Source organism: Opisthocomus hoazin, chromosome 2 (genome assembly GCF_030867145.1).
Source record: "Opisthocomus hoazin isolate bOpiHoa1 chromosome 2, bOpiHoa1.hap1, whole genome shotgun sequence".
NCBI classification, from domain to species: domain Eukaryota; kingdom Metazoa; phylum Chordata; class Aves; order Opisthocomiformes; family Opisthocomidae; genus Opisthocomus; species Opisthocomus hoazin.
Genome location: NC_134415.1, coordinates 69,305,859 through 69,321,754, shown reverse-complemented (window position 1 = coordinate 69,321,754; position 15,896 = coordinate 69,305,859). Strand labels below are relative to the sequence as shown.

Below are 15,896 nucleotides of genomic sequence, written 5' to 3'. Positions count from 1 at the left end.
AGGATATTTGGTTTCTACAAATGGGATTGATTTCACCCCTTCTAGCTGCAGGCAAGTTGTTTATGACCACTTCTCAAATTTGGTAAATGGGGATGATGAGTACTTACCTGCCTCAGATGTGGTCTGTGTGCAAACACAGTGGTTTGAAGGTCTTAAGCATTGCTCTGCATAAAAAATAAGTATTATAAATATTGCTGTAAAATTTGTGCATACACATTCTTTTTGAATGGCTGCAACTTTTTAGAAATAGAAGCAAGATAGAGGTCTAATAGTCAGATACATTTAAGTGTGATACAGAAGAAATCATTCACGTAGCAAATCTTTTGCCAGGTTAGCTTTTTGCTGCAATTTAACTCTTAATACTTCGTAAAAGAGCATATCGGACAGTTCCATTACTTTTCAGAGGAACATCCGGCAAAGAAATAACGGGCTGGAAAAAGTTTCAAGCAGGCTTTTCTCTAACATTTCCTTCTCTTTCGATGCTCGCTGGATAAAAATACATCCCCTTATGCCTTGAACTCATCTCAGTCATGCTACTGCATACTGAAAGGCCTGAAGGGAACTCGGCCGCTGCTCCCCCACAGCCAGACGCGTTCATCACCCTGCAGCCTCACCAGAACAACCTGCCGTGCTGCTGCCTGCCCCGATGCTGGTCACGCAGGGATGACAGCTTGCTGCTTAGCACCTGTGGACATCCACGGATGGCATGTGCGCTTCACGCAAGGTGGGGAAGTACCGGACACTATGGCAGACAAGCACAAACTCTTTGATCTTTGAAGAGGACAGGCAGTGCAAGAAAGGTGTCAGCACCCCATGCAAGCACTGCAGACCCTCTTACCCCCTTGCCCCCCCAGATATATGTTGGAGGATTATTTTTGAGCACAAAACCATCCTTGCATGCTGTGCAACACCCAGGCAGCAGTGCAAGGGGCCACCACCTGCTCGCCCACTCCTTCCATCCCCTCATCCCAGTCCTGCAGCGTGGGCAGAGCGGCGGGGATGGATGCGCCCAACCCATCCCCACCGCTCTGCCCGCATGGGGTTGCACACTAAGCGTTAAATCAATTCATCTGTCAGCTGGGTGAAAACAACCTGCGGATGTGTTTCCCAAGTCATCAGCTGCCAAATCGCCCTGAATAAGCAACCCAAGCAGCAGTTGTCTTCTTAATTATAAAAGATTCTTGTCAGCTTACCTGAATGCATTTTGGACGTCCCCCTTGTGCCCTACTTTAATTCTTTAATTATGAGAAATTAAGAGCCAGTATTTTCAGTAAATGCTGAGAGGGTTGCTGTTCCCCCACATAATACCCAGTAAGTGTTACATTATGGATTTAACTAAGGTGTGCTGTGATTGCGGCAAAGTTTTAAACAAGTCAGTACTTCCTTTTCCAGCAAGCATTCATGTTGCAAGTCTCTTTCTAACTTATCAATGTCTCTTTTCGTACTCAAAACCACAGACTACCTGCAAATACATAAAGTGAAATTAAAAAATAATCATTGCTTAGTGTCCATTGTGTATGTTTTACATACAAATAAGAATTCAAATGAGAAAAAACGTCAGAAAAAACAACATTTAATTATAAAAGAGCTTTTTAAATTAAAAAAGATAATGGCACTAAACCAGAAACAAAGTTATTTAAGAGATCATAGCCACAGGGCAGTTGTAATTTTATACTGAAACTGTACAGCTGTTCCTATCATCTGCAATTTTCTCCTGATTAAAATAACATCTAGAGTTGCAGTAACAACTAATCTTTTACAAAACTATAATGTATTAGGAAAACACACATCATTTTTGTATTACATGACAAAAAACCCTTGTATTTATTAAATTAGATTCATAAATATTTACCTAAGTGTTGTACTGGTTTTCTACTCTACTGCTTATATTTAAAGAACAGGGAGTGTGGTTTGTTCTGCCGACAGAAGTGATTTGTCTTAGAGGGTTTGCCCGTAGTGACACAGTGCTCTACCACGTAGGGGTACCCATCTAGAAGGAGCTTTGAGGGCAGTACAGTCACATTAGAACAATTTCCTATTTTATTCAACCTACTTTTGAGAATCCTTCAGTGCTTCCTTTCCATATGAAGACACTCTTTGACTTTAAAAAACAATAATTACTTACACCCCCAAAAATTGTTCATATGCTGTGGGTAACTAATCAGTAGATGTCTAATGTTTCTATGACCTTTCAGAGTTCTGTTTCACTGCTTATATACAAAATGGAGAGTTCCAGTGGTTACTTTGGGAACAACACAGTCAGGGCTTGCATCCAAAGCTCAGCAGAAAGGCCCTTTATTAGTTTAATCAGCTTTGATCATTAAAAAAAAATGTAATTCAGTCCTTGATTGTATGTAGAATGTTCCCTATGAGGTCAATATAGTTCTGTGTGTGCATTGAAAGAAAATATTTCATTCCAAGGATATAATTTCACAGTAGTTATTTCAGGTAGTCAGCACGCAGGTGTGAGCACTTAAGCATGGCTGAGCTAGTTTACAAATAAATTGTAAAGTGGTACACAAGTTAGTAAGCCCAAAGTGTTGCTGTGGGTCTGGGGCTCTGGAGCTACAGTCCACAGCTCTTTCTGCTGCACCAAGCCACGGCAGCCTATAATTCATTATCAGTGAATTCCACAGGGAGCTTTCAGTCGTTCCCGGCAAAGAGAAGGATTTGCAATAGTTCACTGTCAGACTATTAATTTTTTAACTGCAGTAGACAGCATCTATCAGCATCGGGGAAATCAGAACTTGATTTCTAGCCTCGTCCAGGACAGACCAGATATAAAGCTGATGATAGGTAATACCCAAAAAGCCTGTGTGAACTCCACAGTAGACCTTTACACTGATTTTGAGTATAAGGTTTGGTGGGTTTCTACCTATGGAATTTAGACTACAGTTTCCCTCCACAGTTATTTTTGTCTTCCCGGAAGTTTTTATTGTGCTCATAACTGGCAGGTTTTGGCAGTTCACAAAATCCAATCTATCAGATGTCCTAAAAACCTGAAACCACTGTATGTAACATGGCTGCACATCATTGCTGAAAAACTAAAGGTCTTTCTAGTGCATGACAGCATTCCAGAAAGGACACTGCCAAAAGTGGTGAGCCTTAAAAATGACTCACGTTGTCACACGGTCTTTGTTTTTTTTAAATAATCTCAAGAATACAATCAACTGGAATAAGAATAAAAAATATTTAAAGGATCTAGCAAAAAAAACTGCATAGAAAGCATTTTCAAAGTTGTTTTTAAATAATTTTCATTGAACTTTACCTAGAAAGTGGACAAAATTTGGAATTCCAAAGACAAAATACATTGCATTGCAGTTTTTTCCTGTGAATTTCACACTTACTTGGGAAATTCATATGACTGGTTTTAGGTATTTTTAATACTGTACCATTCAGAAGTGCTGATCAGTATTTGGTTCTCCAGTGTACTAGCACTGTAAAGACCTATACAAATACACAATTCTACACAAACAGATTTTAGATCTCTAATATGACAGAGGTTAAACATCTGTTTGAAAAAGAAATTCTTCTGAAACAAGACCTACCAGATGGGAGGTAGATTAGTGCCATTAAAATATTTAAGGTACTTCTTTCAAATATGAGTGAGAAAACTGTGCTATCTCCAAAATTTTGCTGTCAGTAAAACTGAAAATTTACTGGTAATCACTGTTGGATTTCTATCACGTGTTTGTTGTTTTTTTTTTTAACTGGATAAGGTTCTATTAATATATATATAACACAGTTGAATGTTGAAAGGACACAGTATCTCTTTGAAACATTCAGCCTTATGAAGTCCACAGGTTGTTCTTTTGACATTAGCTGGGAGCTTAGTTCTGCTTAGATTTTATAACCCACTCAGCATTTGGGTTGAGCTGGTAGAGGTCCTTCATGTAGGTATCATCATCAAGGCAGCGTTCTCCTACAAACAGAAGAGATACATGGTTACATCACTACCAAAAGAGAAAGGAAACAATTTTCAAAGTTCCTGTCACTGTTTTATCCCATTTTGGTTTTCAAGCCCTCTCTGTGGTATTAAAATAAGGACAATGCAGCTAAAACCCAGCAGTGCTCACACCCTTCCCATCTGTCTTTGGGAGGAAGGGGACAGAGGAAGAACAAAGGAAAGTAGGGGCTGTGCCACCTCTGTGGCATGTTCTAGGTCAGATTCTTCACACAGACCATGCAGATGGAAGCTCCTCTCTGCGAAGGTTTAGGAAACAAGGAGCAATGCCCTGGTCCTCTTGTGGTTAAATCCAAACACTAGGGATTCACATTTGCATGGCAGCCCCTTAAAATTTCAGATTATTTTCCTCTTCTTAAATGGCAAGTTTGAGCAAGGTTTGTCCTTGCTAAGAAGGCATTACTCCCTGTCCTGCTCTGCTTGGTCAGCAGTTCTGCAAAGCACTTGTAATGGTTACTGTCCTAGGAGGGAAAAGTAGCACAGTGTTCTGGGTGCATTACAAGCCATTAATTTATGTCTAGTAGCTACGATGAAAACAGTATATGCTGATCCATCAAGATCTGCGTACTCTTCCCATTCCCTCACAGGCAAAGCATGATCTCAGGCATTTGCCGCTCTACATCACAGGCCCTCTCCTACTCCATCACGCAGGCGGTTGGGGTGGATGGCTCATGTGCCAGCCAGACCTTTCAAGCACACATGCTCCTGAAGCAGGAGGGGAGCAGAGGTGCAATGCTGCAGCTGGGTTTATCTGCCAGCTCTCTGGCCTCCCTGTGCAGAGCAGGCAAGAAGGCAAGACTCCCTGCTCAACCAGGCTCAGTCTCCGTTTGCTCCCTCTCCATCCGCTCTCCTTGCCAGGTGGCAGCCCGTCCTTTCCTCTAGCATTTTTATCCCAACCTACATGACCTGTGCTGCCCACGCCGCTGCACGAGCCCTTCTGCTCCATGCAGTGCAGCATGGTCAGGCAGTGAGAGCACGGGACAGTGGTTTGCCATGTCCGTATCCAGTCCCAGTCACGAAGCAATGGCAGAAGTCCCGATCAGTGCCCTGAAGGCCTATAATGTACTGAGTATTCAAAAAATGTCTGGAGACTTCAGCAGCTCCATCTGCTAGGGGACAGGATTGCAGCACTGTGCAGGTTACAATTATGCACATAAGTGTAAGTGTATGAGTGTATCAGGAGCCTGTCGAGTCTCCTCCTTTTTGGACTCCCTCTACATCAGGCAGTCACACTGGGCAGAAAGAGAGAACGGCAAAGATCGGGACAGCTGGCTTACTTAAACCTGCACAGCAGGTTAAAGTCAGGGGTTTGTCTTATCTCAGCTGAGAGTATTAGTAAGGACTAGTATTTGTAAGGGCTGATGAAAGCTGAAATTGTCTGGAAGTAAAGCATTCATTCAGAAGAGACGTCTAAGCTTTCTATCCCGTTTCATAACAAAACAAAAAAAATCTGCAACTAGTCATGTATTTTCTCTGAGACACAAAATTTCTGTCACATGTTTAAAGTGACAGTAGATTGTTCCAGTTTCACTGGAATTCTGTTGCAAAAACTGTTTTCTACAATGATTACACCTCTCTACAATAAACAAGATACTAGTCTGCTTTAAAAAAGTCTTACATCTGGGATCACAACCTGCTTTAAGAGGCATAGCAAATGTATGCACATATTGGATATGCAAGAGAACCTATAATACATTAATCCTGCATCCAGCTATCTTATTAACTTCTTTCTTGCCATCAGACTTAGTAAAAACACTAAAACATATCTGTTGTAGGGAACACAGGAAAGTGTTCTTTTTAATTTCCTTTAAATCTTTTCATTTAGACACACACAAAAAAAATAATTGATTTAAAACAGTGATTAGGTAAAAAGGAAAAATGCTAGAAGTATCAATTTACATACAGGATTTAAACTTGCAGAGTACAGAACTACTGGGTATTCATGGAATTTCAGAACTTCAAATAACGTGTAACAGGTCACAATTAATAAGAAAAAAGTAAATATAAGTCCAATCCAATACTGTTTACTAGTTCCCTTTTTTTGTTTTTGCTGAGAGTATGAAAAATACAGGGATTAGAAACTGATTCCCCATGCAAAAATACTTTTGCATTCATCGAAGAGAATTTCGGAACTGTGTTCAAAATTACCCTTTGGCATTAATGTTGCTGATCTGCTATTTGCTTTAATCAAGAGGGTCTGGGAGACACAGAGCAGGAAAGACTAACCCTTGGAAAATTTTATCACTAGGTCATCTTTCTGATTGAGCGTTTTTTTCCCCAAAGGAACATGCAAGCATAAGATGAACTTCAAGCGCCTTCCTATGCAACCTTTCTGTGCTTCTTCACTGTACGTACTTATGAAGAACGCCTGTTACAGATGCTGTCTTCCTCCGGGAGAGATAATAAGATACTACTAATATTATGATCACACCAACATCTCTGCTTCCTGCTCCCCAAGGTTAACTGTCTGCCTCAGTGTCAGGAAGAACCAGGGACACGAATGAAAACGCAACCTCAGGTAGCCCACAGACAACATGCCAAGGGACGCTGTTCTAGCAAAAGAAGTTGTTCAGAAGCCATTCTTACCAATATTTCCTCCTATTTCATAAAGAAAGACCTCTTCTTTCTTGAGTGTTTGGACATTTCCACTGTCAGAAACAAAACACAATGAGTAACTATATTGCAAAAGAGCTTGTACACTGGCCACTTAGACGTGTCCCGGGAGAAATTCTGCTAATTAAGATCAGCAGTGTACCTGTCATAAACCTTTCATGTTTATACTCATTTACTGATACAGGACACGAACAAGAATACCCTTGCGTGCTAGTGCAAATGAATAGTCCTGCAAGCATGCAATACACTGTAGAAAAGGTAAAATAAGACAGATGTGAAGAAACTGTGGGGTTTAGAAAAGAATTCCATTGTTATTAGCAAGTAGCCTGGTATTTACCCTGTAATTTTTCTTTCACTGCTGCTGCAAAAATAAGTATTCCCCTCAAACACTTCATATTTCTGAAAAATCCTTATGGTTGGGTGGGAGAAACCACATTCTTGCTGGTTTTAATTTTGCTGCAACTAAAAGAAGTAAAAAACAGACAGTGGAAGAATAAAGGCCCATATTACCAAGGGATTCTATTATTCTCACTGCTTAATTGTCATAATATATGCTAAGGCACAGCCAGAAAATAACTTTCTGTCAGAAGTGTAAACGTCTAAAAACAGCATTTAGGAAAAACCAGCTTCTTCATCTCAACTAGTGTACCACGTCATTGCTTTAGTATGAATAGTTATATATAATACACACGTGTATTAAATATTTTTTCTTTGCTAAGTCTATTCTGATTTCTTACTTTGCTCATATATATATAAAATAGATGTAAAAGCTTGATTAAAACTTCTCCATTTCTAAATGGATTTAGATGACTCAAATGTAGCTTGCCTTCTAAATCACTACACATGCACGACATTTGCACATATTTATATTCCAGTACCTATGCTGTTGCTATATATAAATGCAATTTTTACAAAATATTTTATTTTTCTTATCCTCATTCCTTTGTTTCCTAGACATATTTTCTTGGAGTTCCCTTCTGTCTTCTGCCCAGAAAGTTACAAAAGCATTTCTGACCCATCAGCTTAAACAGCAGTTAATTTTTTACTAAAGGGTTCATGTTCTTTAATGACATTAGGAGCATTAAGTTAATTCCTCAAGCATGTACTCTAATGGCTAAATTCAGCCCAAAAGTTCATGAACTCACGTGGACTTAAAGGATTTTAAAACTTTTTTATTGATATAACATAGGAAAAGCCACTTCTCCCAAATGATAACAAAACAAAAATGTGTTTGTACCTTTTCTGGCTGAGAAACCTGGCTACTATATCACCAGCTTTCAGTTCTTCTGTCAGCTGTATTGCCATGGAAACTTTCGAAAGATGAGGCGCTTGCACCCGTATCACTCCCTGAGGAACATCAGCCTGCGAAGCAATAATGGTGTTGGAACAAAGCTGCTAGCAGCTGGCTTTGATGAGCTTCTCACAATACAGTACGGAATAAGTAAGTTGGTACAGTGCTCTGTACTTAACTACTATGTACTACACTTCGCTGCAGAAATACGGTAACTACACAGTAATTCAGTAAATTACATCAGACCTTCAAATCTCTTTTTAACAGCAGGGAGAACTTGAGAATGAAAGAACAGTAGTGTTTAATTATTTTTCGAAGATGTTAACAATTACTGCTATATTAAGAACACACTTTGGTATGATGGATATGGAAAAGACTTGCTGCAGGCACGAAAGCCAGGCAACCTCCCTGCACCACCTCCCCCCTAAGACTTCCAGAAGAAACCTTTCCAGTTTCATTTAATCTGAATTTCATGCCAAAAAAAAGAAATCACCAAGTATTCATGGGTCAGTCTACTTTAAGTGATTCCTCTTTTTAAGTATAATTTCCTTTTAAAACAGATATTCTGCAGCTTTTTCTCCCTATTTTTTATTCTCCAGAATATATTCAGCTAGTCAACCTGCAGATCTGACTACATAATAGACTAGTATTTTATTTCAACCCAAAAATCCTTGATGAAGAATATCAGTCACATTAGTTACAAGAAGGAGGGCTCCAAAGGACAGATTTTCTGTTCGACTTGCAGTACATGACATTTGCTACAAAAGATGTAATGTATTTGTGAAAAAGGTCCTAATTTCTGTTCCTGGAAATCTTGAGGTAATTTTTCTATTCGTATTACATTACCACTTACCCAAATGTACTCATTTTGATAGGAAAAGAAATGTAAGAGACTCAGTAGTCAAGGTGGATTAAGACAGTTCATTGTCTTCTCCCCCCCCCCCCCCCCCCCCCCCCCCATTTACTGCAGCTGGAAGGCTGAACATTCCTTCTTCTGTAGTCACTGAACAAATCTGGGCACCTGTGAATCTGGAATAGCTTCTCTGAAATCATCGGAGTTAAATGAATATAGAACAAGTATAAATGTGAGCAGAATCAGAAGCACAGCTTCCTGAGAAAGCTAAAGGCTCATTACTATACAAGTGTTGAACAATGGTAAGTAATTTTAACCAAACAATCCTTCTATATCCAGTCTTATTATTTATTGATTTAAAAATACGAGATATAATAACTATTTATGTCTAAAGCATTAGGAATCACCAAATTGAGAATTTGCTTCATAGTAATTGTGGAATCAAAGATTTGTAAGGTTGCAATGGATCTCAAAGAGCAACTCCCTACATTTATCCCTAAATTTGTCAAATCTGTTCTTTAAGGTCTCTGCCTATGGAAATAATGGCTGTAGCCATCTGCTAGGAAGTTAACTCCTGCTTAAAAATCTTTTTTCTCTTTTCCAAACTGCTGGGATCCTGGGAAAAGGAAAGGAAACTTTTAAGGATGAAGTGGTTATTTACAGATGTCCCTAACTGGTCTTCCATCAAATTCTATATGGTAAATTTAAATTGGTTTTCATTTTTGTATACAATTCTGTATCATTTTATCTCATTTGATTTTAATGGAGTTTTTCCAACCTTCAGCTGGATAATAAGGGGTTTTTTTCTATACAGCAAGCATATGATAAATGATTTTAAAACCTGCCTCCTTGAGTATATGAGAGAAGGAACAAGAAATGTCTACAGAGCTGTAACATTATGGTCACAGATCAAACAGAATAATTACTTTGTTTATTCAGACAGAATCATTAGCTCAGCTAATCAATGCATTTTGCCACTTTCACCACCTGCATTTACAGAAGAACTCATGCTCAGCTGCACAATATGTTCATAATGCCCAACTACAGAGAGAACAGATACTGAGCATGCCCTGGCCTTTTAGTAAGTAATCTGGCATTGCAGTGGACAACAAATTCAGCAAGAGTCCGTAACATTATACCGTGAAAATTCAAACGGGTTATGCAAACAGAACAGCTATGGGACACAATTGTTATTCTAGCCTGTATTAGATAAGCCCAGCAGCATTGTGTTGTGCTGCTAACACGACTGCTCCTTTTTTTGGAACAATTGCAACATATAGAGGAATATAATGACAGATGGTATAAATCTGGCTATGCTACTAGGTAAATTTCCAGTTCTGAGGGCATCTTTCTTTCCTTGGCTAGAGCTTTATGCACCCCAACAGCAACATAAAGACTTAATTCCTAACGCAGACTTGGGGCCATAGGTATGCATAGGTATCCCGAAAAGCAATTAACCCTCATGAGTCCTCTAATATTAACCACTCTCAATTAACTCTCATGAGCTCTCTAATATTAACAACTCTCAGCACTGTACAGAGATCTTGCCCAAAGTTTCCAGTAAATGCTATTTAACCTCTGCCTTAAAAGGGGAACGTGATAAATAGAGAGGCCCCATAAGAGATAAGATAAAAATTTTATCCAGATGAGCTGACTGCCATTAAGAATGCAGATATTGAGATATTTCTGGAGCGTATGGAAGTGACTCAAGCTCTGCCCATCTATGTTTAATCGTGTGGGGTGCCACAGCATGTGGTAGAAAATTGCAACTTCTGCTTAGTTTTTATTCAGCTGCACACAAGATAATTAACTCTATAAAGTTTCAAATAGGCTTCACTGGAATGGGAATTCACCACAAGTCTGGGTGCCTCACTTGCCATCTAATCGTGGAATGCCATTCAGGAACTGCACAGGAAAATGACCTCAATTTCAAATTAAGGCAGTATAAATTGAAATTGGGGGGGAAAAAAACCCAACAAATTATTCTTAAAGAATAAGACAATTTTTTACTTAGAAAATGTATAAAATTGCAATTGACAATGAAGCTTTAGCAATTTGGGGATATGATTTTAAGAGTAATATGCCCTCAGGCACCTGAATGCTTCAAATAAGCGTGAAGGACTTGTAAAAAATTGTACCATTTAATTTTGAAGAAAATCCCCACAGAATTCTAGGGCTTAAAGAAAACACTTGAGTAGTAACATTTACATTTGAGTAAGAATGTATTACATGAGAATTCAGCCCTAACTCCCCAATGGATTAAAAAAGCATATTTTACTCTAAAAGACCAAGAGCACTGAATTACAAAAAAAATCCAGTGCCTGAAGTTGCAACAGCATTTGCCTATTTCAGTGTATTTGCTGTTATTTCTATGTTGAACAGGGGATGGCAGCATTAAGTGTCATCTCTTCATAACTCAGTTGAATCGTATTCACAGAATTATTTTCTTATTAGACAGCATAAAACAAATGTCAGTGTTTAATTAGTTTTATTTTAAAATTGTATGCAAGTCCTCATTCTGTGTATAGATTCCTTCATATAGAAAGATATGAAAGTAAGGCAAAGTGATCCATGGGGAATTAATTAATTTTGGACATTAAGAGATGTGTCAAATACTGCATAGAAAATGAGGCAGGAGCACTGAAATGTAAGTCTCGAGCTGATATTGGATGCAGTTGTACAAAGGATCCAGCTATTTGCACATTCAGAAAAAAAAAAGGCATACTTGCAAGATCAGCCCAGGCAGATTTGAGGGGTATTATAGTATATTCGTTTTCCATATTCTATTTTTTTGGCTTAATAGCTTAAAAAATGCCTTTACTAGAATATGACGATCATTTCTTGTAACAGTTCGCCATACACGTACTCGGTAAGAAAACCAGACCATTCAGACCAATGCATTTTTACAAGCTACCACAAGATGTCTCTAATTCACCGGTATCTTCAGTAAGACTTCAACCCACAAGGCGGTATTTTCATACCACCTAAATCGGATGTGTATTCATTATGTTATCAGGATATGCATATTTGGTGTTACCTGTTTACGTATTTAAAATAACTTTGTAATCATGTATTTCAAATGCATTAAGATACAATACTGTATAGACGACTGAGCTTCAAAAAATTGTATTACTAACTTCATTGAAATCATAAATAAGAAGCAATTTCAAGGTACATGAGATATATTTTTGAAAAGTTTCCATGTCAGTGGGAACAGTTCAATTAAAATATTTCTAAAGTATAGGGAAAAAATAACACTGTAATGCCACAGGACTATTTTTTTTTCTTCATTGTAAAGAACGTGTGAAGGGTGTTACACTGAAACTTAAGCCTTGACATCACTGATGGGTCTGGCAGAATTCAGTTACCTAAGGGAGAGATACTGAACTGTAGATTATATACACAGAGGTAAGCTGGGAGTGGACACTTGGACAATAGCTGCATAAGAAGCTGTTTATCAGTTGTTTATGTTTGTTTGATCCTTTGGGGTTTCTTGGGGTGGGCATGTTGTGCATGCTCTAGCATGCTCCACTTTACAAGGAATAGTTAAAGATTCATTGAGGCAAAGAGTTCAACGGTTTTGGAACTCCTGTAGGAGGAAGAAGGATTAAATGCTAGCTTTGTTTCCAAACACTATTAAATATCAAATAGTGAAATCTAGATATTTATTTTTTAAGTAAACAGATGGTCTGCTGTGATTTCCATTGGGCAGCAATGCATGTAAACGTGGGTACAGTAATACTGAGTGTTGTCACAGCACTTGCTCCCTCTACAGATACAGACCTAATGTACTTTTGTTTCAGATGCCCAAATTGAAACGACCTGCAGGGTGTCATTTTTTCAGAACAGAAGTATTTTGAAAAATCTGGGAAAACAAACAAACAAACAGCTCAACCCTGTAAATGTGTCATGCTGGTAACCCATAAACTACGAAACCCACATTAACTTGTTATCTTTTGAAATTCTTTGTTAAATAAATACCCACTTTTTCACTAGAGATTATAGTCTTATAAATAAAGTATTTCAGATGTATGTTTCCTTACATCATTAGTGGTCTTCTCCTGTTTCTCATGCTTTTCCCGGTCATATGCCATCTTTTTCAGAAGTTTCTTCATAGCTTTATCCTTTTTCTCCTTCTTCTGGCTTTCAGTGTTTTGTTTTCTTACTTGGTTAACAATAAACTTCGGAATCTAGATGAATATAGATAGTAAGTATGAATATCTACATAATTTCCTTAAGGAACTAACTTATCAAAACTTTGTAAATTGATAGATTGTCAGAACTCTATTGTCAGATATTGTTTGGCAGATTGTCAGAAACTATTTCCAGTAATAATTAAAGATTCAAATAATATAAAGGTGTGAAACAATTTAAAACCCACTCCATTTGTGATGTTATGTTCCCTTCACTAAGCTCTCAGGGGAGGAGAGGTGGAATCATGCAGTGTTTTTACTTTGGTCAGCCAAAAAAATTCACTTAACACTTAGTCTACACAATGGTGATAATAACTTTTCCTCACGTGCAGCAAAGGTCAAAACTGTTTAAAGTTGCTGATGGACAACAAACCCTGAACTTCTCCAGTATAAGTTAGAGCTGTGCTTGAGACCATGTCACAACTTCATCTTTTATCAAAACATGTTTTATATAATATGATGTTTGGCCCAAAAGGGAAATGGACTAAAACATCGTATTTCCTGCTAATATCTCTAAGCAGAAAAGAATAAATTCCTCACAACAATACATACTGATAGGCCAAATACAAAGATCCCCTAAGGACTTATTTCTGAGTTCACATATGGTACATACACTATTAAAACTCTGACCATCAGAGCTTAACTCTACCATAACATGTAACGATTCTGTTTCACTCCCGTAAGAGTTACCTATGAGCAAGAACCCAGCTGGATGGGGCTGATCTTTCTCTAAATCATGGAAATGAGTTCATGTAACTACTTTGTTCAGATGCCTTGTTTGCAAAATTTATATTTCCCTCCCCCTTTAAGAATACACTTACTGTCCAGAGAAGTTTTTGGTACTGAATCATAAAGCGCATGACGTTTGCGGTTCCAGCTGCCATAACAAACTCGCTTTGTTCAATAGTCTTTGAGCCAAGCCCATGAAACGTGAAAAGGTTTGGGGCCATCACCATCGCCACATTCTTTAATGTCATTTTATTTTTGTCTCGATGATCAATTACCCTTTGGAGGAATTCAAGCAGTACCTGAAATAACAGCAGAACTTACAACTCAACTCTGCACATGAAAAAATTACGAGTGAAACATCCTGTTACATATTTTTGGAGAAAGCTCTTCATGCCTAATAAAACCACATGAAAAGCAATCAATAACAGGAAGTGTGGATATGTTTGTTCACAGGACTGTAATGCAAGTTTTGTTTCCTCTAAGTAACGAAGTAAATAATTCTTGTTATTTTTGTGGATAACATTTTCAAAAGCATTCAAATAACTTTGAAGCCCTGCACAGTAAGATTTTTTCCCAAAAAATCATTAAAAAATTTCATTATGTAGGTGCATAAGTGGCATCCCACAGATGCTTTTGAAAACATTACTGTTGGCTTTTCTTAAATTGAAAGTGAACACAATAGTGCCAGCTGTCATGGTTATGGAAACATGGAGTGGCTATTTCTGTAAGGTAAGCAATTCATGAGTGAATGTGAATGACAGATAGCCAGTTACAAGCTGTCAACTGTTAATTAATTCAGTTCCAGATATTTGTTAACTCAACTTGGAAGCCCTCCTGACTGCTTCCACACCGTAAATAAACTCAAAAAGAAAGTCACGTTTAAACAATAAGACCTAACAGAATTTTTTTTGCCTGTAATAGAAGATGCTCTGCATCCTACACAAATCCTGCAAATTCATTTTTTATTGTAGCAATTTTAATAGTAAGCATATTCTGAGAAAGATGAATAGCTTTGCTACAAAAGGACAAGCCCAAATTGGAAGACTCCATGTAATGTGCTGTAACTACCAACAGGAAGTGTAACTTTCTAGCTTATTGAGAGTAGAAACAAACAGCACAGAGAAGAGTGGGGAATAAAAATGAAGACCTAAACCCATTTCATAAAAGCAAACTCTCATCAATAGTATTGTAACACTGTTTATTTTTTGCATTGAAAATAATGACTGCTGCTGCAAGAAAGGGAAAGAAACTTGTAAGAGAAAAGGTTGCTCACTGGGAGATTATTATTGTAATATCCTGGAAAAATTTCAAGTCACATTCTTAAAAGTCATTTGAGAGGAATTAGGCTCCCAAGTCTTTTTTTTTTTTTTTTTCTTTTTTTCCTGAAGTTCTGGGAAATGTGAAAAAAAGAAAGAATCACTAGTTTTAGCACTAACTTTGAACTGAAAAAAAAAGAATGTTAAAAGACAACAGCATTCATTACAGTGGATTCACATAAACAGACAAACTATTTGTGCAGGAAAAAAGTATTATCAGTTCTAACCTTCAGAGTGTCTCTGTTTGCTTCAGGCAGCAGGAGAACCAAAAGATTCAAAGCTTGCAGTTGCTGTTTCTTCGTTGGAAGATCTGCCAGTGAAGCACATGAATCTCAGTATTTTAAAACTGTCATTTGTCCTCTTCAAAAAGCAAGATTTCAAAGTGGAAACTTCTTGCAAAATGCTGAATGCATTCACATGCCTAATTCTCATAGCATCACAAAGGACTGGAAGGTCCTTCTTTTCTGATACTCATTTCCAAATGTTCTTTTAGGATTCAGTTGCTGTATGACTCAGCAGTCTTCTGGCAATATTTTCTAGATGCCTTGTGATTCTGATTCTTTATTTTGCAACGTTACGAGAAGAACCAGTCAGCTAACGGTTCCTCCCTTTTTGAGCCTGTGCCCCAACATATGAAAGGGTATATTCAAAACTGCTTTCACAGTTTTGCTGATTGCCTTAACAGTCGCATGGTCTCCCAAGTCACCCACGCAGAATGAATACCACATGTTGCTGAATAAGGCAGGTCTCCAGCGACATAAACAGCAGCAGCTGCAATGGTAAACCAGTGAGGATAAAGCCAAGAGCAGAGAAGCTTAATACATATCTACAGCGGTGAGTGCCGCACCAATTGCGGCAAGCTGTAATTAAAGAACAGTGAGGTTGGTTCTGCCTTTTACCCAATTGCTCAGCGGTACGTCATTCACCCAAGATGCAG

General features: G+C 38.1%; 1 protein-coding gene across 4 annotated transcripts in view; it reads right to left on the bottom strand.

Annotated features, from left to right (window-relative positions):
* Window positions 1–1,557: 1,557 nt before the first annotated feature.
* Window positions 1,558–15,896, bottom strand: part of ARHGAP18 (Rho GTPase activating protein 18) — a 95,347-nt gene continuing 81,008 nt past the window's right edge. For all 4 annotated transcript variants that reach the window (XM_075414074.1, XM_075414073.1, XM_075414072.1 and 1 more), the window contains exons 10-15: window positions 15,187–15,269; window positions 13,736–13,942; window positions 12,765–12,911; window positions 7,815–7,939; window positions 6,551–6,612; window positions 1,558–3,922 (exon numbers count right to left, since the gene is read on the bottom strand). In XM_075414074.1, the coding sequence (XP_075270189.1) occupies window positions 3,831–3,922; window positions 6,551–6,612; window positions 7,815–7,939; window positions 12,765–12,911; window positions 13,736–13,942; window positions 15,187–15,269 (716 nt within the window). In that variant the 3' untranslated portion in view covers window positions 1,558–3,830. The remainder of the gene's footprint in view (window positions 3,923–6,550; window positions 6,613–7,814; window positions 7,940–12,764; window positions 12,912–13,735; window positions 13,943–15,186; window positions 15,270–15,896) is intronic.